This window comes from Mercenaria mercenaria, chromosome 17 (genome assembly GCF_021730395.1).
Source record: "Mercenaria mercenaria strain notata chromosome 17, MADL_Memer_1, whole genome shotgun sequence".
Taxonomy (NCBI): Eukaryota; Metazoa; Mollusca; class Bivalvia; order Venerida; family Veneridae; genus Mercenaria; species Mercenaria mercenaria.
Window position 1 is genome coordinate 981,906 of NC_069377.1, and position 24,368 is coordinate 1,006,273.

The 24,368-nt window shown below is 37.5% G+C and overlaps 1 protein-coding gene across 1 annotated transcript; it reads left to right on the forward strand.

The window, feature by feature from the left end:
• Positions 1-218: 218 nt before the first annotated feature.
• On the forward strand, positions 219-23,480 carry LOC123535568 (caprin-1-like). The gene is made up of 12 exons (XM_045318258.2): positions 219-379; positions 3,879-3,941; positions 4,505-4,591; positions 5,707-5,868; positions 7,667-7,834; positions 10,364-10,615; positions 14,461-14,653; positions 15,273-15,736; positions 17,184-17,322; positions 18,185-18,316; positions 18,939-19,085; positions 21,337-23,480. The coding sequence occupies exons 1-12, from the start codon at positions 266-268 to the stop codon at positions 21,444-21,446; spliced, it is 2,031 nt and encodes a 676-aa protein (XP_045174193.2). The 5' UTR covers positions 219-265; the 3' UTR covers positions 21,447-23,480.
• The last annotated feature ends 888 nt before the right edge of the window (positions 23,481-24,368 follow it).

Genomic DNA, 24,368 nt, shown 5'->3' on the forward strand with positions numbered 1-24,368 from the left:
TAATATATAGAAATCCGTTTAGTAAACAAAATTGAATCACCATATTCTGAAGTATTCGGAATTTTCAATTTATTCCCTTTTTACGACTGATAGTGTCATAAAAGTCACAGCTAAGCATTTTTGTCTAATCAAAATTCTAAAGTAATTCCTTAATTGTCTGAAAATACCGCACATATTCCAGAAATTCTTGTATTCCGTATACCTGTGAATCGGGTCTAAAAGATATTTTCGGAAACACGTGAATGTTGTTCGTTGCTGTTGAAGAATGCCCTCTGCCTCTACAAAAGTTGAGATTCCGGCCTCTTCGGAGGCCCTCGACCCTTTTAAAAGGGTCCTTACAGTCGTCGATAAGAAAGTCCGTAATTTGGAAAAACGTAAGGTGTGTAAATTGTAGGGAAATTGTGGTCTGCAAGGTTTTTGCGTCGCCAAAATACCGTTGTTATGATTCAGACACTTCAGGAAATGTTATCGTTTATTTTTTCGCACAGTGTTTCAAGGTGATCTTCAGTCTACTTTACGAGCAAGAAAATGTCTATGATAGGCCAATGGTTTTGCAGATATTTTGTAAAATTGTATATGGAAAACCCAGATAATGAAAGGTTTTTTTTTTATTTCGAAAAAAAAAAATCCATAGATTCATCATCATCATCTTAGAAATTGGGGGATTGGGGACAGATCAGAATATTACTTGGTTATTGAAGATACGATTGTTACTTGCAGCAATTCCCGTTTTACTGATTAAATGTCACACAACAGCAAATACTAGCGAAAAAGATTAAGGCAGCCAGAAAAGAAAGAGTATGAAATGCTTTCAGAACAGAATGTTCAAGAAAGGGAGGGTACGTCGCCAAGCAATTAAGGGGAAGAGAGGTCTGTCTCTGTTGGGTCTGGCGAACTGCCATTACTGACGAGTTAATCTACATGTTCATCCTCTCATGAGATGGTTGTTGTTAGGTTTAACGTCGCACCAACACAATTTTAGGTCATATGGCGACTTTCCAGCTTTGATGGTGGAGGAAGACCCCAGGTGCCCCTCTGTGCATTATTTCATCACGACTGGGTAGAACCACCGACTTTACATGAGCCAGCTGGATGGCTTCCTCACATGAAAAATTCAACGAGTGAGGCTCGAACCCACATCAATGAGGGGCAAGTGATTTGAAGTCAGCGACCTTAACCACTCGGCCACGGGGGCCCCCACATGAGATGGTATTGAAATGTTCAAGACTGCTAAAAACAGAGAAATTGTTCTGTAAAGTGATAATTAAATGAAGTATTAATAATTAAACAAGAGTTCAGAGCCTTTTCAGTTGTTATTTTGAATTAACTACTATAAAATGTGCTTCATGAACATTTCACAATTTGACCAACAACGACTTGATTTTTTTCCCAGTAGCACGAGTACCGGTACCATTCCCAAAATACTGAAAAAAATCCCTGGATATTTCCCTCCTACTAATTGAGTTTTTATTTCAATAGAAGTTCACAAAATGTGTGTTGCATAATTGACAAGACAGTAAATTTGCACTATACATCGCATACACGTGCCATTAACCTCGCTATATTTAGGGTTATCAATAAAAACCGTTCACCCGTCGTACATTTTTTCAAACGGTCACTGGTTCACACATGCAATTTCATCTATATATGTAGACACTTTGAGTGAAATGTGCATAGCGGTACAATCATCAAGATGACTCCGATGTTTGTTTTCATCCGGTGTGTTCTCATAAGACAAAATACTATTTTTTTGTAAAATAATTGACAAAAAAGAAATCTATATCACTTCCAAAGATAAATAATTTTTTTGTAAGCCATTGGAAATGCATCGACTGTCAATCTAAATTCGTATTTCACTGAAACTGTTCATCAAAACGAAAATTCCCACCCCTATCCTTAATAGTGTCACTGACAGTGTCAGAACGTAGCCAGAGCCGTGCTGTTCCCAGACTGAGAGTGTCAGTCCTTTACCAGTATAAAATTAGTAGAAAAAGCAAAATATTAACAATTAATAAGCAAAACAAACTTTGTAACTATTTTCCCAATTTTAGTATGTCACGCTAAATTTTCCCAATTTCATGGGCACAGGTAGTTACATTATTTTTTTTTTAAAAAGTCATTGAGGGAAATTACATATTTGCGAATGATTATAAATTTCTAATCAAAAAAAGGAAAGCCTAACAATTGCTTTGAAATTGTACACTTTGAAATTAAATCGAGTCAATGATATGAAACTTCCATGTACATTGTTGCACTTAACACTTTCACAGATACAAAATAATCACAAAGATTCTGTTCTTAACAACATGTATATATTCCAAAAATGGTTGTAGCTTTGTAACTGAAACCTCTAAATGTACGTCTGTTACAACCTGTCATGTTCCACCTCAAAGCAAACTACATTACTGATGATTTTCGGAAAGTTTCGACTGCATAGTGGTTGTTTTTGCATATTTTGAACCTTTTTTCCCCCTTTTTTAGCGGGAAATCTAATTATAGAAACTGCAGAATACCAGATTCACCCCTTTTGGATGTTGGGCACACAGTATATGTATAAATTAATCTTGATCACACAATGTATAACATTGCATAGGGAAGCATTAAGTGTCTTCCAATACCAGAATAATAAAACAATTTGAGTTAATATTTTTTCTATTTTCATGATTTGAGGCGGCCCAACTTCGATCTGGCGGAATGCCTGATCTTAATAATGACTGTGAAAAATGTATCTTTTTTTTTTCTGAAATTTTCCAGATGATTGTTCTCATTTAAGATTTTGTTGCTTTGTAATACTATAGTTTTGTATTGTAAACAAAGGTATGATATAATGTTGAACAGTTATTAAAATGCCATTCCTAATTTGCAAATATCCAAAAATATCTTCAAATTTACCATGTTACATCTCAATTTTTCCCAGTTTAGACAAGCTTTGAGGACATTTTCCAAATCCCAGTGTTATTTCACTTATTTGCATCCCAAAATGATAAAAAAAATGGTCTGATATCAAATCTGTTTTTATCCCAAGTTTCTTAGGGCTTAATTTATAAACCAGGCAAATTTATCTTTATTTTATTGTAGAAAATAGTCTTTTCTTTCCCTTCAAGTATTTATTTATCAGACTCAACACACCAGGAGAGTCAGTAGGTAGATGTATAAGTATCTGGACAAGTTCTAGGGTGCAATTTTATTAGGACTGGGACGATTACTCAGTTAATTGGATCCGATTCGATTACTAGGTGAAACCGGTTTCAATTCTGCAAAACCGCTAATCGCTCTCAAACAGTAAGCATCATGAATTGTACTTTATCTTCATACATTTCTTTGACATGCACATACTAAATGATAGACTCGCAGTATATTTCTGCTAAAACACATCAACTTTAATCAGTCTCGGATTTGCTTGTTGTGATATATCTAAGTAAAATACACCACACTGCTATAGCAAACGATAAAGTTAGTAAATTTCTGATGAAGTCAGCTGCTGGAAGTACCTTGATACGGTCGTCAGGAAAGAAAACAGCATTTTAAATATGGCAGCCGATTAACCGGTTCGATTTGATTTCATACAAATGATTAACCGGTTTCAAAATTTGAAATCGTCCCAGCCCTAAATTTTATCAGTAGACTTGCTAAACAAAAAAGTGTTACGAGTTTCGTAAACATGCTATCATATGTAATAGTGGAAAGAAATTAAATACTGACTCCCAAAGGAGAGTTAACAGAAAGGGATTCTTTTGTGATCAAAATTTTATTAGTTTATAAATGAAGGTCCTTGGTTGACAAATTGCACCAGGGATAAAAAAGTATTTTGAAAAAGGTAGAAAGTAGACCAATTTTTTTTTGCAGGCACATAACTCACATGTTCCTCTATATTTCAGTTGAAACTTGACACGTTGAAGCAGAAGAAGGACTCTGGTGCAGACCTTGAAAAGGACCAACAGGTAAGATCACTACATGTAGCATTACCTGATCATGCATCAGGACTTATTTGTTAGTCATTGAATGACCCCTTTATTCAAGTGTAACATATTTAGTCACCACATTTTACACATGTAGGTCTCTTGTTCAGTGCAGTTCCAAAATTTTATTGTTCTCTGTGGGATATCACTCAGCTAGGACCAGTGTTATGGTCCTTAGCTTAGAGAAAAAACACACAAAGTTCTTAAAAATCTGTGTTGGATATATCTTAGAAAGATATTACCAAGAGTACAGTGACAAGAAGGGGTCACTTGTTCCCTGTGGAAACACATCTACTTAGTATAATAAATGCCTGCCAACTGTCAAGGATGCACACACCCTGTTGTGTTTACGACCAAGAAAGGTGCGGGATCTAAAAATAGCATGATTATTGCAATGCCACATCCTAGAATAAACACTGAAGCTTTTGCACACACAGCTTTCTGTGTAGTTCTTGTGGAAATTATTTTGTGAACCTTCATTTAATTTAAGATAATTTCTTAACTGTACTTTTCTTAGCTGTACATTAGTTTCATACTACTTGCAGGTTGCAGTAGACCGGTATGGAGAAGTTATACAGAATCTGGAGTTTGCCCGTGACCTCCAGAAACAGTTCCAGGCCATCAGTGCAGATGTAAGCTTGTTGCTCTAGTCCAATTGTAAAACTTTCTTGTTTTGTGCATGCTTTAATAATTAACAGGGTAGTCTTTAGAATGACAGTCACTTTCAAGACTTTGGCCAAGGTCAGAGTTTTAAGTTTAACAAGTCTCCCAGCTTTTCCCTTTATCTTTCTCTCTTCAACTTGCATCAATATAACGGGCATCACTTCTCCCTAAATCTCATCTCAATTAAGTCATTTCTCCATTAACATCCCCTTCAACTTACATAAACTTGCGAAAAAAATAGTCATTGCACCCTTAATTGAACATGTTTGGCATGAAACAGAATGTTAAGAAAAATCAATGATGATCGGAATTCAGATATTCATACAAGATCTGAAACAAACTTTCACAGGAAGCTCATTATTTATTTATTAGCTCGACTATTCAAAGAATAGTCTAGCTATTCTACTCACCCTGGCGTTGGCGTCACACCTTGGTTAAGTTTTTGCATGCAAGTACATACAGCTATCATTTAAAGGCATATAGCTTTGAAACTTATTTTTTCTTTTTCTAGGTCAATTGCCAACCTCACTGGGTCAAGTTCCATAACTCTGATATGTATTTTGAGCAAATTATGCCCCCTTTTGGACTTAGAAAATTCTGGTTAAAGTTTTACATGCAAGTTACTATCTCCAAAACTATTGATATTGAATTGAAACTTCACATATGTCTTCGGGGTTATAAAACTAGTTGATAGCAGCAAGTCCCGTAACTCTGACCTTCATTTTGGCCGAATTATGTCCCCTTTTGGACTTAAAAAATTCTGGTTAAAGTTTTGCGTGCAAGTACATAAAGCTATTACTAAAAGGCATATAGATTTGAAACTTATTTTTTCTTTTTCTTGGTCAATTACCAACCTCATTGGGTCAAGTCCCATAACCCTGACATGTATTTTGGGTAAATTATGCCCCCTTTTGAACTTAAAACTTGTTTGATATTTAACATTTTGGGTAATATTTTCCTGCTTCTGGGACAATATTTCGAATAGTCGAGCTTGGCTGTCTTACGGACAGCTCTTGTTTTCTTTATAGTCTAATTTAAATATGTAGAGAATCAGAAGTTGTTCATTGTGTTACATTTACAATAGGTGGAGAAGTTGTTGAAGAAACAAGCAAAGCGAGGAAAGTCTGAGAAGCAGTTGCAGGAAGTGAAACGAGTCAAGGAAGTTCTGCAGTTACAAGGTCTCCTTGACAACCTAGGCTCAGAAAAAGTGCGGCAAGACTTTCAGACAGGAAAACATGGAGCCATTGTAAGTGTATACTTTTAACCAATATGATACATTTATGTCTCCCATCATACAGTGGTGTGGAAGACATATTGATTTACTGTAAAATCATTTAATTTCATGGGCATAAAATTTCATGGTTTATGAAAACGGCAATTTCGTGGGGATGTGAATTCATGGATTACCGTATTTTGGTGTGTATAGGTCACACTTTTTCTACCCATTTTGCTGCCTGAAAAAGTTCCTGCGACCTATACGACAGAACATTGCCAGCAGTTTTTTTTCGGGCCAATTTTCTGACCGTAGCTCTCGCAAAATTACGTGCATCTGTTACGAACGAACAAAATTTATAAAAAATATCAATATTGGCGGCTTTTCAACGAATAGCGGTTACTTTCAATAAAATATATCGTAAATAACCCATACAGACTATTAAAATTACGAATGTCTTTAATTCAAAGATGTTTTTGCAGTCTGAATTACGTTTGTTTCTACTTTCGTTTTACTGGACGCCATTGACATGTACTCCGGGTTGGATAAAATCCGGACAGATCCGTCCTCCATTCCAAACATTGTTTATACTAATTCTTAGCGTATTAAAAAACTTGAAAGATAATTTTTTACTTTTGATTTTTAAATAAAAGAAAAAATCCAAACAGAGATATTTTGTTAATCTTTTTACTCAGAATCAAAAGAACGGGGTTAATTACACGACACGGAAAGGTGTTATAATTGCTGTGCAAACAATTTACACTTAAACTTGCATGACAACAGAATGTAAACGCAAACCGTCTGCTGCCAATTAGTGTCAAAAAGCCGCTTTTCTTTGATGTAGTCTGTTACCGATACTACTGTTGGTACGAAACGTTTGGGAACGAAAATAACACTGTCCGATTTCCACCAATCAGGTTCTGATAATAATTCAGTCCGCGGCATCAATATGGCCGCCGCCGTAACTTTTTTGCCGGTAAATATTAAATATTGCTGGGGAAAAAATCCGAAATTTAACTGCGACTAATACGCTAGAAGTTAAATTTTCCGACCATTTCCAGAGCAAAAATTAGATGCGGACTATACATTACCGCGACCTATACACACCAAAATACGGTACAACTTTTGAACATAAAATGAATTGAAATTTTACTTGTTTGCAGGATTAAATTTCGTGGATTGACTTAACCCCAAAGTCCACGAAAATTAGTCCCCCATGAATATTAATGATTTCTCAGTACTCCTGTCTGTGTGTGTAACTGTCTGTCAGTCTATCTGTGTGTCACAAATCTTGTCTGCACTTTAACTTCTTTAAGTCGAACATTTCTCATCCGGTCTTCACCAACTTGAACAAAATGTGTTTGCCAATAAGTCCGCGGCCAAGTTCGATAACTAGCCAAATCAGCCTAGGCACTTCGGAATTATGGCCCTTGAAACTTGTTTTTTTTGTTATAATTAAAGCACTGAAAGTCTGATAAGGCAGTTGAGGTCTTGATGCATGGTTGACTCATATACTACTATTCAGATGATTAGGCAGTTGTGGGAGACATGCGCTTTTTTCAAAAGCAGCTCTAGTTTCTACTAATTTTAAAAGGTTCTTTTTGTAAGATTGAACAGTAACATGAAGGTGGAAATTATTGAAGTTATCCTTGGACTTTTTAAGGGCTGATGTTCAGAATTAGGTGCTTTTGAATTTCTTAACTATGACATTATTTCATTGTGAATGTTTCCACAATTTAAAGTCTTATTCACCACAGGAAATTTGCCATCTATAGATTTAGTAAGGAAATAAATTTCCTCAGGCAAATTAAAGTCACTGTGTATATTTCAGGTGTTAACGGAAGAAAATCTGGATCAGTTAGACGAATTGTACAAAATGATCAGTCCAACCAGAGATGGCGAGACAGATTACCTAGAGTCATTGTCCGAGGCATCAGAACATATTGTATGTCTGCTAGATGCCAAGGATAAACCCGTTGTTGGAACTACATCATACAAGGTTAGTTATAAATAAATCCTGTTGTTAAGTTTTGTGCTGTCTGTCACATGGTCTTAGTCTGACACATGAAAGTAACAGTTGACATTAAAGTTTTCACGTTTTCTGTCTGTAACTAATTTATGAAAGAAATACAGTAAACCTCCCTTATAAGGAACTCGGATATAAGGAACACTCGGTTATAAGGAACAGTTTTCAATTCCCCGATCTAATTCCTTCTTTATTCAATGTAAAAATCCTCGGTTATAGGGAACTCGGTTATAAGGAACTCTCGGTTATAAGGAACACTTTTTCCAGTCCCAAAGTATGAAATTCAATGGAAAACACCTCGGTTATAGCGAACAGACATAAAGAATAAAATAATTGAAAACCGGAAATAAACAGCAGAATCGCTGATGACGTCAGAGTAACGCCAGCACTTTCACGCGCTTTCATGCACATGAATAAACACAAATTATTTCATTTCTATGATATTCATGGATACGATTAAAAGAAAATATATAATAGCATCATCAACATTTACCAAGTACTAGAAGATAGTAGACTTATATTTACTCAAAATTATGTACCAGAGCTACATGTATTGGGGTATTTCATGTTAACAATAGTGAATGAAAATCAGTCACGGTCACGGTCATACTATCCTAAACAAATGTGCTAATTACGCGTGATCATAAATGGCAAACAGTCCAGTTTACCAAATTTCCAATTGTAAAAAAATAAAGGTGTTAAAATGGACTGTAAGAAACTATAGGTATAATTTACACTTTAATCCGTATGTATGGCGCCGTTGTCTAGTCGCAATACACTGTATGTCAAAACACCCTACTTTTAATCTTAATGGGTAGTCTAATTTAACATTTTTAGCTCGACTATTCAAAGAATAGTCTAGCTATTCTACTCACCCTGGCGTCGGCGTCACACCTTGGTTAAGTTTTTGCATGCAAGTACATACAGCTATCATTTAAAGGCATATAGCTTTGAAACTTATTTATTCTTTTTCTAGGTCAATTACCAACCTCACTGGGTCAAGTTCCATAACTCTAACATATATTTTGAGCAAATTATGCCCCCTTTTGGACTTAGTAACTTGCATGTAAAACTTCTGGTTAAAGTTTTACATGCAAGTTACTATCTCCAAAACTAATGCAGATATTGAATTGAAACTTCACATGTGTCTTCGGGGTTATAAAACTAGTTGATAGCACCAAGTCCCATAACTCTGACCTTCATTTTGGCCAAATTATGCCCCCTTTTGGACTTAGAAAATTCTGGTTAAAGTTTTGCGTGCAAGTACATACAGCTATTACTAAAAGGCATATAGATTTGAAACTTATTTTTTCTTTTTATGCCCCCGAACGGAGGCATATAGTTTTTGAACCGTCTGTCCGTCCGTCGGTCTGTCAGTCTGTCCGCAATTTTCGTGTCCGGTCCATATCTTTGTCATTGATGGATGGATTTTCAAATAACTTGGCATGAATGTGTACCACAGTAAGACGACGTGTTGCGCGCAAGACCCAGGTCCGTAGCTCAAAGGTCAAGGTCACACTTAGACATTAAAGGATAGTGCATTGATGGGCGTGTCCGGTCCATATCTTTGTCATCGATGGATGGATTTTCAAATAACTTGGCATGAATGTGTACCACAGTAAGACGACGTGTCGCGCGCAAGACCCAGGTCCGTAGCTCAAAGGTCATGGTCACACTTAGACGTTAAAGGATAGTGCATTGATGGGCGTGTCCGGTCCATATCTTTGTCATCCATGGATGGATTTTCAAATAACTTGGCCTAAATGTGTACCACAGTAAGACGACGTGTCGCGCGCAAGACCCAGGTCCGTAGCTCAAAGGTCAAGGTCACTCTTAGACGTTAAAGGATAGTGCATTGATGGGTGTATCCGGTCCATATCTTTGTCATCCATGGATGGATTTTCAAATAACTTGGCATGAATGTGTACCACAGTAAGACGACGTGTCGCGCGCAAGACCCAGGTCCATAGGTCAAAGGTCCTAAACTCTAACATCGGCCATAACTATTCATTCAAAGTGCCATCGGGGGCATGTGTCATGGTCGGTCTAAAGTGTGAGAGTGAGCCCTTTTCAAACGTTAGTCAAATAGTGTTTGCTATACAAATTGTGTTCGTTATACAAACCTCGGTTACAAGGAACTAGTTCGCTATACGGATATAAGGAACCTCGGTTATAAGGAACAATTTTAGAGGTCCCAAGCTGTTCCTTATAAGCGAGGTTTACTGTAGCAGCTTAAGCCTTATGTAAATCAGGGTTGGAATCGCAGCTTACAAGCAGGATCCCAGCAAAAAGACTTGATGTTTGAATTTTGTGAATGTGTCCCTTTAGCCTGCTGGCGGCAAGCAATTCTGTCTTTGCAACCAGTTCGCTTTTCAGTCAGTAAATTTTCAGTAAACACCTACGAATCATAAATGGTACTGCCCAAATTGAATGATAGACCAGTCCATTACTATAAATTAGCAGTGTAAAGGTTAATAACACTGGAAATGTTGTTTTATTCAGGAACTGAAAGAATTACTGGATCTGATCTCACAGTGCGGTTATTTTGAGAAGGCACAGGCTACAGAAGAAGGGGTAAAGGAAGGAGGTGATGCCGAGTTTGAGGTTGTAGAACACACAGATGTGCCCGCACCCGACTCTGAGGAAGTCCAGTCATCATTACCGCCAGAAGTACCGGCCGAAGATACAGAAACTGAACCCGTCGCAACAGGACAACAAATAATGAACAATGACACCTTAAATACACAGCCACAGGTATATAGATACTGTGAAATTATTCATTTCAGTTTTGTTGGAGTAAATTTAGGTTGTTGATGCAAAACTGACCAATTAATTTGGACATAAATTCATTGTTATTCATTTTATGGGGATTCAGATATTTGTCCCCGGGGAATTGTTTATTCCGCAGTCATTTGTCCTGATATCGAAGTGTGCTTAAGGTTGCCATCAATGAATTGATGACCTCCCAGGGTAAGTATTAGAACTAGCTCTTATTTGTCAGAACTTAGTAATTTTGGTTGAAGTTTTGTATGTAAGCAGTTACTCAGAAAACTACCGGGCCATATGCTTTTTATACGCCCGTTTGAAAAACGGGACGTATTATGGGAACGCCCCTGGCGGGCGGGCGGGCGGGTTGGCGGGCGGGCGGCGTCCACAGACCTTGTCCGGAGCATATCTTCTACATGCATGAAGGGATTTTGATGAAACTTGGCACAGTTGTTCACCATCATGAGACGGAGTGTCATGCGCAAGAACCAGGTCCCTAGGTCTAAGGTCAAGGTCACACTTAGAGGTCAAAGGTCAAATTCAAGAATGACTTTGTCCGGAGCATATCTTCTTAATACATAGAGGGATTTTGATGAAAGTTGGCACAATTGTTCATCATCATGAGAAGGAGTGTCATGCGCAAGAACCAGGTCCCTAGGTCTAAGGTCAAGGTCACACTTAGAGGTCAAAGGATACAAGAATGAAAACTTTGTCCGGAGCTTTTCTTCTTCATGCATAGAGGGATTTTGATATAACTTGGCACAAATGTTCACCACCATGAGGCGGAGTGTCATGCGCAAGAACCAGGTCTCTAGGTCTAAGGTCAAGGTCACACTTAGAGGTCAAAGGATACAAGAATGAAAACCTTGTCCGGAGCATGTCTTCTTCATGCATAGAGGGATTTTGATATAACTTGGCACAAATGTTCACCACCACGAGACGTAGTGTCATGCGCAAGAACCAGGTCCCTAGGTCTAAGGTCAAGGTCACACTTAGAGGCCAAAGGTCAGAATGACTGTCCGAAGCATTTCTTCTTCATGCATGGAGGGATTTTGATGTAACTTGACACAATTATACACCATCATGAGACGAAGTGTCATGTGCAGTTCCCTTCTTTCGAATTACTTCCCTTTGTTGTTACTATAAATAGCTTATATTGTAACTTTTTCATTACTAGTCATAGGGAAAAATCGGGACCACTTTTCTGTAGTACAATATGCATGCTACATCCAATTTTGAAGTGTATTTTGACCAGTCTCTACCTGGTAAAGATTTTTGTGAGGACTTACAATTTTTTTAATTTTTTTTTTTTTGATTTTTCTCTCTTTTTTTTTTTATGCCCCCGAAGGGAGGCATATAGTTTTTGAACCGTCGGTCTGTCGGTCTGTCCGCATTTTTCGTGTCCGGTCCATATCTTTGTCATCGATGGATGGATTTTCAAATAACTTGGCATGAATGTGTACCACAGTAAGACGACGTGTCGCGCGCAAGACCCAGGTCCGTAGCTCAAAGGTCAAGGTCACACTTAGACATTAAAGGTTATTGCATTGATGGGCATGTCCGGTCCATATCTTTGTCATCGATGGATGGATTTTCAAATAACTTGGCATGAATGTGTACCACAGTAAGAAGACGTGTCGCGCGCAAGACCCAGGTCCGTACCTCAAAGGTCAAGGTCACACTTAGACATTAAGGGATAGTGCATTGATGGGTGTGTCCGGTCCATGTCTTTGTCATCGATGGATGGATTTTCAAATAACTTGGCATGAATGTGAACCACAGTAAGATGACATGTCGCGCGCAAGACCCAGGTCCGTATCTCAAAGGTCAAGGTCACACTTAGACATTAAGGGATAGTGCATTGATGGGCGTGTCCGGTCCATATCTTTGTCATCGATGGATGGATTTTCAAATAACTTGGCATGAATGTGTACCACAGTAAGACGACGTGTCATGCGCAAGACCCAGGTCCATAGCTCAAAGGTCAAGGTCACACTTAGATGTTAAAGGTCTTTTTTCATGATAGTGCATTGATGGGCGTGTCCGGTCCATATCTTTGTCATTCATGCATGGATTTTAAAATAACTACGCATAAATGTGTGACACAGTAAGACGACGTGTCGCGCGCAAGACCCAGCTCCGTAGGTCAAAGGTCCTAAACTCGAACATCGGCCATAACTATTCATTTAAAGTGCCATCGGGGGCATGTGTCATCCTATGGAGACAGCTCTTGTTTTTTTTTTTTTTTTTTATTTTTAAGATTAACTTCCCTTAGTTGTTACTATAAATAACTTATATTGTAACTTTTTTATAATTGACCGTAGGGAAAAAACAAGACCACTTTTCTGTGGTACAACATAGATGTTACTTTCAAATTTTAGGTGTATTTTAAGGTATCTCTACCTGGTAAGGAGTTTTTTTGTGGACTTAGAAAAACAAATGACTTACAATGATTACTAAACAACCACAAAATTAAAATTCCATTTGCAAATACAGGTGCTAGAGTAAAGAAATTTGCTGTGACGGGCGTATATTGTGACATTCTTGCACTCTTGTTTCAAATTTTCTAAAGGCATCATAAAGTGACCTAATTGGGTTACATATAAGTTACATAACTCTAGCTTTTATTATGCCCCCCTTCAAAGAAGGAGGTGTATATTGTTTTGCAGATGTCGGTTGGTCGTTATGTAGACCAATCTGTTTCCGGATGATAACTTCAGAACGCTTGGGCCTAGGATCATGAAAGTTGATAGGGAGATTGGTCATCACCAGCAGATGATCTCTGTTGATTTTGAAGTCATTATGTGAAAGGTCAAGGTCACAGTGACCCTGACTCCTGTTGATTTTGAGATCAGTTGGTCAAAGGTCAAAGTCACTGTGACCAGGAACAGTAAAGCAGTTTCTGGATTATAAGTCAAGAACGCTTGGGCCTAGAACCATGAAAGTTGATAGGGAGGTTGGTCATGACAGCAGATGACCCCTATTGATTTTGAGATAAGTAGGTCAAAGGTCAAGGTCACAGTGACCTGGAACAGTTAAACAGTTCCCAGATGATAACTCAAGAACGCTTGGGCATAGGATCATGAAAGTTGATAGGGAGGTTGGTCATAACCAGTAGATCACCCCTATTGATTTTGAGGTTAGTAGGTCAAAGGTTAAGGTCACAGTGCCCCGGAATAGTTAAACGGTTTCTGGATGATAACTCAAGAATGCTGGGGCCTAGGATCATGAAAGTTGGTAGGGAGGTTAATCATGACCAGAAGATGACCCCTATTCATTTGAGGTCAGTAGGTCAAAGGTCAAGGTCACAGTGACACGGAACAGTAAAACCGTTTCCGAACGATAACTTGAGAACGCTTGGGCCTAGGATCACGAAACTTGATAGGGAGGTTGATCATGACAAGCAAATGACTCTTTTGATTTTGTGGTCAGTAGGTCAAAGGACAAGGTCACATTGATCTAGAACAGTAGAACTTTTGTATACAGTGACCAAATAATTTCTATTCCTTTTGCAATTACTGAATGCATCAAAGGGGGCATTTTGTGTTCTACAAGCTCTTGTTTTGTCAAAATTATGATTGTCCCTTTTTAACTAGATGGAAAGGCTTAAAATAGTCAAGCACACCGTCATAGACAGCTGTTATTACGTTATGTGGGCGTACACAATTATGACGGATTCCAGTGAGGTGCAGTGGCATAAATGGCAAAATGTTGTTGCTCTCCAAGTTGCTTGGCAGCCTTCAAGTGTAGTAATGAAGAGTAAAGACAGTTTTGTATACTATAATCTCTTTAAAATGAGTGATTTTGAATCAGTTCATTGTTATCAATTGCAGGTAATCACAGCGCAAGCAGATGTATTCTTCAACACACCAGTATCGTCTCAGACGGTAGAACAACAGCAAGCCGAGCTTGCAGCCCTCTCACAGCAGCAGAGACGTCCATTCCAGGAAATTGTCTCCTCCGTTCAGGGAAACTTTAACTTTCTGCAGGAATCTACCATTGAGGTGGAGGCTAAAAGAGAATTCTGTAAGATACTAATTTTACACTTTAATCAATGTGTGGTTTCTATACTATCTGTTATAGAAGAAAAGTGCCACTTTACTATGCTTGAATTGATTGAACTCTATATAGTTAACTGGACTGTATTTGGTACTTTATATATAAGCCACGCCATAGAAAACCAACGTAGTGGCTTTGCGACCAGCATGGATCCAGACCAGCCTGCTCATCCGCGCAGTCTGGTCAGGATCCATGCTGTTGGCTAACGGTTTCTCTAATTGCTATAGGCTTTGTTAGCGAACAGCATGGATCCTGACCAGACTGCGCGGATGTGCAGTCTGGTCTGGATCCATGCTGGTCGCAAAGCTACTATGTTGGTTTTCTCATGACGCGGCTCACATTGTCAATATGGATTGTAATGTTGACTGATTTTTGTCATAACATAATTGTTGAATGAATTATCATAGTCATAGGCTGCATTATGAAATTTATTTTTATTGTCCACAAAGTATTCTTTGTCACTTTTGTAGAAAAAAACAGTTACATGAGTTTTAAAAGTTTGAAAGCTTTCTCGAGTAAAATAATATGACAGTATGTTTTAGAATAGTAGGATTATTTTTCCTTATTTTTCATTTTCACACTCTAGCCCCACACATGGATCCTGCAGTTGTTGCAGCCCATCCTATGCCTCAGTCCCAACAGCCTCTCGGACGACCCCCATCAAACCAGACACCAGACTCGTCCAGTCTACCACAGACAGGCTTCAGCAGTGCATCAACGTTCGCGGAACAACAGTCAGCATTTGGTGATCAACAGTCACTGGACTCTGAATTATCAGTTAGCAAAGTTACCCATGGAGGGTCAGTTGATAAAAGTGTTTACTCACAAGCTAATGTGGCTCCGTCACAGGACTTCTCAGGCTCTGCATTCACACAGAGCAATTTATCTCATTCTTTACAAACTGACAGTTTGTTTTCGGGCACAGTGTCAGCCGGTGATTCAAATACAGGAAACAGGGGCATGATGGGTAAAGGAGAAACTACATCACATACACAGTATGAAATTCCACCACAATTACCTATGCCGCCTGGTCATGAACAGTCAGCTCAGGTAAGCTTATATTTGGGAAATAGATTTTAGTTTTGCATGCTTTGTTGGCAAATAGAGTTTAAATGCGTAGTAATCTATTCATGAAGGCCGAAGGCATCTGAACGAAAAATGTGTTTTATCTGCCAACAAAGGAAGCAAAACTAAATTCTATTTCCATTCTAACACGTTGATTACACCAGGAAGGGATACTAATCTGGAATCTTTTTTAGGCAGAATAGCCAAAAGTAGGTCATTTTGCGAAACATGTTTTAAATAATCGATAACACAGTACACGGTAAAATCCTTCTTTGTTTATATAAAAGAAAATCTTCAAAAAAAAAAGTGTTAGAATTTACTTATCAACCTTGCACTGACAGCAGTTTTCAGATAGAAAATGTCCAAGGAAATTGTCAGTAATTGATTTTTAAATTTTTATTAGCTCATCTGATTTTTTGAAAAAAAATGATGAGTTATTGTCATCACTTGAGCGGTTGTCGGCGTCGGCGTCTGCGTCGGCGTTGCCTGGTTAAGTTTTATGTTTAGGTCAGCTTTTCTCCTAAACTATCAAAGCTATTGCTTTGAAACTTGGAATACTTGTTCACCATCATAAGCTGACCCTGTATAGCAAGAAACATAACTCCATCTTGCTTTTTGCAAGATTTATGGCCCCTTTTGTACTTAGAAAATATCAGATTTCTTGGTTAAGTTTTATGTTTAGGTCAACTTTTCTCCTAAACTATCAAAGCTATTGCTTTGAAACTTGGAATACTTGTTCACCATCATAAGCTGACCCTGTACATCAAGAAACATAACTCCATCTTGCTTTTTGCAGGATTTATTGCCCCTTTTGGACTTAGAAAATCAGTTTTCTTGGTTAAGTTTTATGTTTAGGTCAGCTTTTATCCTAAACTATCAAAGCTACTGCTTTAAAACTTGCAACACTTGTTCACCATCATAAGTTGACCCTGAACAGCAAGAAACATAACTCCGTCCTGCTTTTTGCAAGATTTATGGCCCCTTTTGGACTTAGAAAATATCAGATTTCTTGGTTAAGTTTTATGTTTAGGTCAACTTTTTCTCTTAAACTATCAAAGCTATTGCTTTGAAACTTGCAACACTTGTTCACCATCATAAGCTGACCCTGTACAGCAAGCAACATAACTCCATCCTGCTTTTTGCAATAATTATTGCCCCTTTTGGACTTAGAAATCATTTTCTTGGTTGAGTATTATGTTTAAGTCAACTTTTCTCATAAACTATCAAAGCTATTGCTTTAAAACTTGCAACAGTTTTTCACCATCATAAGTGGACACTGTACATCAAGAAACATAACTCTATCCTGCTTTTTGCAAGAATGATGGCCCTTTTTAGACTTAGAAAATCATGGGTAGGACAATATTTCTATTACACAAAAAAAAATCAGATGAGCGTCAGCACCCGCAAGGCGGTGCTCTTGTTTTGGTTGTAGGATAACCAGCAGCAGTCGGATCCGGAGAAGAAAGATTTCCCAATGAATCCCAATGCAACAGAATTCCAGTCCCTTATTTATAATCAATCAGGCGAGGAAGCCGAGTCTGGCAATAAATCATCTAATGATGGCTTTCAAGGTAACATATTCATTCTTGTGTATTTCTCAGTTGAGTACAACATAGTGTTAGGTCAATATCATAAAGTGTTATTTGATGGGGCCTCCATTTCCCAAGTGGTCAAGGTCACTGAAAGGTACCACTTTCTCCACACCACATATTAGAATCCAGTTTTTGACTTAGATTTCTTTGCTCTTAGAAGGCCCCCTAACAGGCTTGGTGAAGTTATTTAATTTTATCCAGATGCTAGCCCATGCCTGAAGTAATACGTGGAAGGGCACTTTGGTACTTTCTTTACTTGTTAAGCTTGATAGTTACCCTGCAACTTAAATTGTCATGATTGTGACTTTAACAGAAACAAACAAAATAGAATCAAGATTTGGAAGTAATAGATTAGTATCCTGGTTTGATCTTTTATCACATTTAACGCCTTTTATTACATACTCGTTTCTATTCCCCATCAAGTTACAGTTGTACCGGAAACGTCAATATTTTTCCATACATTGGCGCCTGAATTTCATATCAGGGTTTATGACGTCATTTAATTTGTGTTGCTGCATAAATTCTTTTATTTAGTTCAGTATTGTCAGTCTTATTCAGACTGTTGAACAAATCCACCCCATTTACGTTACATTTACACAACGTAGATGCGTATGTAATAAAAAGGTTATAATCTTTGCATCGGGAAATATGCACTCGTTCTTTAGCAGAAGTATATTGCGCAATATTTCCGCTACAGAGCTTGTGCATTCCTCCTGATACAAAGCTAGTAAACTATAAATATAGGTCACAGGTCCATAGTTTTTGCTGTTGACCAGTCTGTAGCTCATTATTCATTTTTACTGAAGAATAAAAAAAATGAAAATTTATCTCTGATTTGTAGGTGGCACATATTCCAACAGTGGTTACAGTCAAGGTCCAAGAGAACAGCGGGGTGGTCGAGGAGGTTTCCGGGGTGGCAGAGGTGGGAACCGTGGTGGTAACATGAGTAATGGTTACAGCAGAGGTGGCAGAGGTATGTCACAGATTTAAGAGGGTCTGTTGATTATAGGGGTTGTTGGTAAAGGTTAATAAGGAGTAGAAGTGGGGTAAAAACGAGGTGACTTTTAATAGCAGAAGCATTGAAGAGGAAGAGAGTTACAGATGAAATAGAAGAGGGTGCTTGTGTTTTATGCTACTGCTTCAAACTTCATTATAGACTGTGTAATTTGCTGCTTCAATTAGTATGATTGATAGCTTTAAGTTGAAACTCATTGAACTTCCCTTGGAGAAAGATGTAAATTCAACTCTTCAGTTTAAGATTTCTTTTAAGTTTCTTGTCTTAAATGGGGAAAATTTGGGAATATGTATAGAAATTTTTAATATTTCAAAAGTGAGTTGTATGAACTTGTACTGAACACTTGAAACTGCTAGAAAGCTTGTAAAGCAGTTGGTTTTTTCATTGGCATACTATTATATGGTTGAAGAGAAGGTGACTTGGAGAATTTCAAAATCATAAAGATAAATTAATGGAACTCTTACTTGTTCCTTGGGATTTCATAAAATTAGTCCCCCCCACCCACACACACACACATACAGATGAATATTTAATGGGTATATATTACAGAATCGCCTAGTTATGATACATGTATATTCAGGTAATTACCAAGGCTATCCACCCAGAGATAACTACCGACCTGATGGTTTCCAAGGAGGCTACAGCGGAAGCAACTACAATAATGGAGGATTCCAGAAACGTGGAGATAGTGGGCGCGGGGGATCATCTAGAGGTGGTAATCGAGGAGGTATATACATGAAGTTTTTAGCTCACCTGTCACAAAGTGACAAGGTGAGCTTTTGTGATCGCGCGGTGTCCGTCGTCCGTCCGTGCGTCCGTAAACTTTTGCTTGTGACCACTCTAGAGGTCACATTTTTCATGGGATCTTTATGAAAGTTGGTCAGAATGTTCATCTTGATGATATCTAGGTCAAGTTCGAAACTGGGTCACGTGCCGTCAAAAACTAGGTCAGTAGGTCTAAAAATAGAAAAACCTTGTGACCTCTCTAGAGGCCATATATTTCACAAGATCTTCATGAAAATTGGTCAGAATGTTCACTTTGATGATATCTAGGTCAAGTTCGAAACTGGGTCACGTGGGGTCAAAAACTAGGTCAGTAGGTCTAAAAATAGAAAAACCTTGTGACCTCTCTAGAGGCCATATTTTTCATGAGATCTTCATGAATATTGGTCAGAATGTTTATCTTGATGATATCTAGGTCAAGTTCGAAACTGGGTCACGTAGGGTCAAAACTAGGTCATTAGGTCTAAAAATAGAAAAACCTTGTGACCTCTCTAGAGGCCATATTTCTCAATGCATCTTCATGAAAATTGGTCAGATGTTTTATCTTGATGATATCTAGGTCAAGTTCGAACTGGGTCACGTGGGGTTAAAAACTAGGTCAGTAGATCTAAAAAATAGAAAAACCTTTGACCTCTCTAGAGGCCATATTTTTCATGAGATCTTCATGAATATTGGTCAGAATGTTCACCTTGATGATATCTAGGTCAAGTTCGAAACTGGGTCATGTGGGGTCAAAAACTAGGACAGTAGATCTAAAAATAGAAAAACCTTGTGACCTCTCTAGTGGCCATATTTCTCAATGGATCTTCATGAAAATTGGTCAGAATGTTCACCTTGATGATATCTAGGTCAAGTTCGAAACTGGGTCCTGTGCTGTCAAAAACTAGGTCAGTAGGTCTAAAAATAGAAAAAACCTTGTGACCTCTCTAGAGGCGATATTTTCAATGGATCTTCATGAAAATTGGTCAGAATATTTACCTTGAAGATATCTAGGTCAAGTTCGAAACTGGGTCACGTGGGGTTTAAAAACTAGGTCAGTAGATCTAAAAATAGAAAAACCTTGTAACCTCTCTAGAGGCCATATTTTCATGAGATCTTCATGAATATTGGTCAGAATGTTCATCTTGATGATATCTAAATCAGATTCGAAACTTGGTCACGTGGGGTCAAAAAATAGGTCAGTAGGTCTAAAAATAGAAAAAACCTTATGACCTCTCTAGAGGCCATATTTCTCAATGGATCTTCATGAAAATTGGTGAGAATGTTCAGCTTGATGATATCTAGGTCAGGTTCATAACTGGGTCATGTGCGGTCAAAAACTAGGTCAGTAGGTCGAAAAATAGAAAAACCTTGTGACCTCTCTAGAGGCCATATTTTTCACGAGATCTTCATGAAAATTGGTGAGAATGTTCACCTTGATGATATCTAGGTCAAGTTTAAAAGTGGGTCACGTGCCTTCAAAAACTAGGTCATTAGGTCAAATAATAGAAAAACCTTGTGACCTCTCTAGAGGCCATATTTTTCAATGGATCTTCATGAAAATTGGTCAGAATTTTTTATCTTGATGATATCTAGGTCACATGTGCTCAAAAACTAGGTCACTATGTCAAATAATAGAAATAACGATGTCATACTCAGTTGAACACTGGGTCATGTGGAGATAGGTGAGCGATTCAGGACCATCATGGTCCTCTTGTTTTTCTCTTCTGTCTATATTTTCCTCAAACAAATGTACAAAACAAAGTTCAGCCTGACTTTGTGTTGTATAAAGTACAGGTCAATTACTTACGTTCTTTCCTCCTAAAAGTTAAGAAATTATGACTATTTTGTGAATATATGAAATGGAATTTGGGTTTTTATTCTGATTTACCAATAAAAAAGAAAATACAAGCCTCAACGCAACAAAGTCGTATCTTATTATAAATTTATATAGAGATACAACTTTGTTGCGTTGAGGTGACGATATAGTGTTTCCTTGCTGTGTCTTAAGCTGTTGTAAAGCCTGCCACGTTTACAAACATGTGTCAGTGATGTAAAGCAATGGAGGTAATGTTATTCAGTGTTATTTACATAACGTTTTGTTGGTTCTGGGTGTTGATGCTGTTTGCAGGCTGTAGCTATATTTATTGTAGAATTCCTTTAAGTCCTCTTTTATAATACTTGTGATAAGTCATCAACGTTCATTATTTACACAGGTGGACAGCGTGGCGGATTCAATCGTGGAGGTGGTGGTGGTGGTAGAGGTTCTGCTAGAGGAACAGGTCAAGGGTTTGGGCGCCCCAACTTCAACCAGCAGCAGCAGTAGAAGTGTGAATAGACATCAGTGGCTTGATTGCAGTGTTTCGGACACTTGGTCAACATTAGAATGATCTTTTGAAAAACACATCATATGTGCTATTGTTTTTATCAACAACTGAAGTTTGTCATGTGCTTTGCTATACATCACATTTTCATTTCTGTTTCAAATTGCACCCACTTTATTTGCATTATTTTCATGTTTTGAAAAAATTATGTAGATACAAGTCTGTTTTTGTATTCATTCTTTTCTGTTTACTGTAAGTAACTGTTTTACTAATCTGTTTGTTTGCTGTTTCATTTCGTTTCCATGACGTTCAGTTTCAAATATGTTCCGTCTTGTAAAGTTCCTGCTGAGCTTCAGTTTCAAAAGTGCTATAAAAATCATAGTTACATTGTTGCTTAAAACACTGTTTTCAAGCCAACTTTTTCCTTTTTGTGCAAGTTTTTACGACTTGTGTAGAGGCATTGAGCATTGTGTGAACAATTTAAACGTGTGAAATCTGCCTTATACCAGTATATAAAGCGAGCGAATGTGTAGGTGTGTAGAGCACTTTTCAACAGCAATGTACAAGGTAATTTGTGAGAAGATCTGATTGGCTAGTCACAAATTTTATCATTCAAGGTCGACAAGTCGGACCACTTTGTCAATAGAGGGGCATTATGGTCTTAAATCGATCGACAATCATCATTATCATCATCATCATCATTTAAACACCAAATGGTCGTCACATTAAAACGTTCCATAATTTTCACTTTATAAACTGGTATAAAGCTTGAATGTGCAGTATGCAAGTTAATCACCTAAAAGTGCAAATTTCATTGGACACTACCATAAGTTACTCATGTTTTCTATAGTTCCAGCAATTTCCACTGCTTACAATCTTTCATTTCAGGAATCCAATACAAGACCGAGATTAAATGTTTAAAACATCTTAGTTTATAATGCTGATAAATTACCGTATTTAACTGAATAATACGCACCTTTGCACAAAACGCCAATTAAATTTTTGTTAGTTAATTTTTATCGTTGCGTTTTTGTTCATAAATGATAAAAATAAAATCCAAAAATGATACAAAATGACACTGAAAGTATTTCAAGTAAGATGTGGGGGGAAAAAATCCTGATGAAGGCGTAAGCGCCGAAACGTTGATAAAAGATCAATATTCGCATGTCGTCGTTGAATTTTACCATCGTATAGTAAGATTTGGCTAATAATTAAATAACGCTAGCGGTGATCAGTTGGTCTTGTGTTGTATTTCGCTGAACTGCCAGCTATGACTTGTGTTGTGCTAATCAACTTCTAATGTAAACATTACAAGTGGGTTTTTTTTTTTTGGTTTTTTAAAAAAAAACTTGTGTTTGTGTACCTTTTTTTGGAGGGAAAAAATAGTGTGAATGAATGTTTATGGATTTTAGTTAGTCAAATATCTTTGCAGCATTTTTTTTTTACCAGGTGATTTTATCTAATATGATGCACAAAAGGTTTTTACGTGTCGTTGATTTGTACTGACACGTAAAAAGCACTATAGAATCTGGTATAGTTTGTTTCAAAATTTGTAACAAAAAAATCTCAGGAGTTGAAGAGAAATAAAATTTATCTTATTGCAACTTCTGAACAAAAAAATAGAAATATTTGTTAAAAAATCAGTTAATAGAATGTGTTGCGTGGATTCAATACCTCTTGAAAAATTGCCAGTCTTCAGTCTCAAACACATCTTTTTAGATTTATGAAATGTAATTTGTGTTTCAGATATTCCAAAAATATTCATTGTATTAATAGAGGTGAACAAAATAAACTGTTAGAACTTCAAAATTGCAGTTTTATACTCTGAAATGACTGGTAATTGGTTTGACATGTATTGAAGTCAAGACTATCGACGTTGAAAAGAAATAAAAGCAAAAGTTTCTATTAGTTTTCACAGCTAATTTGAAAGATTTTTGTATTCTGCACAACTGTTGTTTCATCATTTGGTAGAATAAGGCAGTATTGTGAGGCAAAAGTTGTCACATTTATATAAAGATAAATCTTGTGATGGCATACTTATTGTTATTTATCATTATTACCCCCACCCCATGAATACCGGGAGATAGAGTTCTTGTGCCCATCAAATCAATTTCTGTCCTTCCAGAGTCGTATCTAAAGATGTAAAATTGGTACTAATAGGTTCCTTGCTTGGCGCTCAGCATTAAGAGGCTAGTGCTAGGATTGGTCATCCTGGTGTCCGTATAATGTGACGGGGTCGGGTATCTTGCGTGATATTCCAATGAGGCAGCACTATAAAGTTCGGGATTGTGCTTGCTGCTACAAGTAGACACCGTCATTTTTTAGCTCATCTGATTTTTTGAAAAAAAAATGAGTTATTGTCATCACTTGAGCGGTTGTCTGCGTCGGCGTTGCCTGGTTAACCAGGTTTTCAACGAAAACCTGAGTTATTAGATTGGGGTAGATGTCGGTCGGGCGGCGGTGGCGGCGGCGTCAAACTGGTGTTTCCGGTCAATAACTTTTGTTTCGGTAAAGATTTTTGAATAAAACTTGGTATGTATGTAGCTTATATCAAGACAAAGGCTGGGATTGATTTTGGGGTTTCTGGGGTCAAGGTCAAGGTCACTGTTACTTAAAATAGAAAAAGGGTTTCCGGTCAATAACTTTTGTTTCGGTAAAGATATTTGAATAAAACTTGGTACGTATGTAGCTTATATCAAGACAAAGGCTGGGATTGATTTTGGGGTTTCTGGGGTCAAGGTCAGGTCACTGTTACTTAAAATAGAAAAAGGGTTTCCGGTCAATAACTTTTGTTTCGGTAAAGATATTTGAATAAAACTTGGTATGTATGTAGCTTATATCAAGACAAAGGCTGGGATTGTTTTGGTTTTGGGGTCAAGGTCAAGGTCACTGTTACTTAAAATAGAAAAAGGGTTTCCGGTCAA

Excerpts from the sequence above, each read along its gene's own strand:
- LOC123535568 (XM_045318258.2), top strand. The coding sequence starts at position 266 with ATGCCCTCTGCCTCTACAAAAGTTGAGATTCCGGCCTCTTCGGAGGCC. Across the intron at positions 17,323-18,184 it reads ATCTAATGATGGCTTTCAAG|GTGGCACATATTCCAACAGT; the intron begins GTAACATATTCA and ends TCTGATTTGTAG. Across the intron at positions 19,086-21,336 it reads TAGAGGTGGTAATCGAGGAG|GTGGACAGCGTGGCGGATTC; the intron begins GTATATACATGA and ends TTATTTACACAG.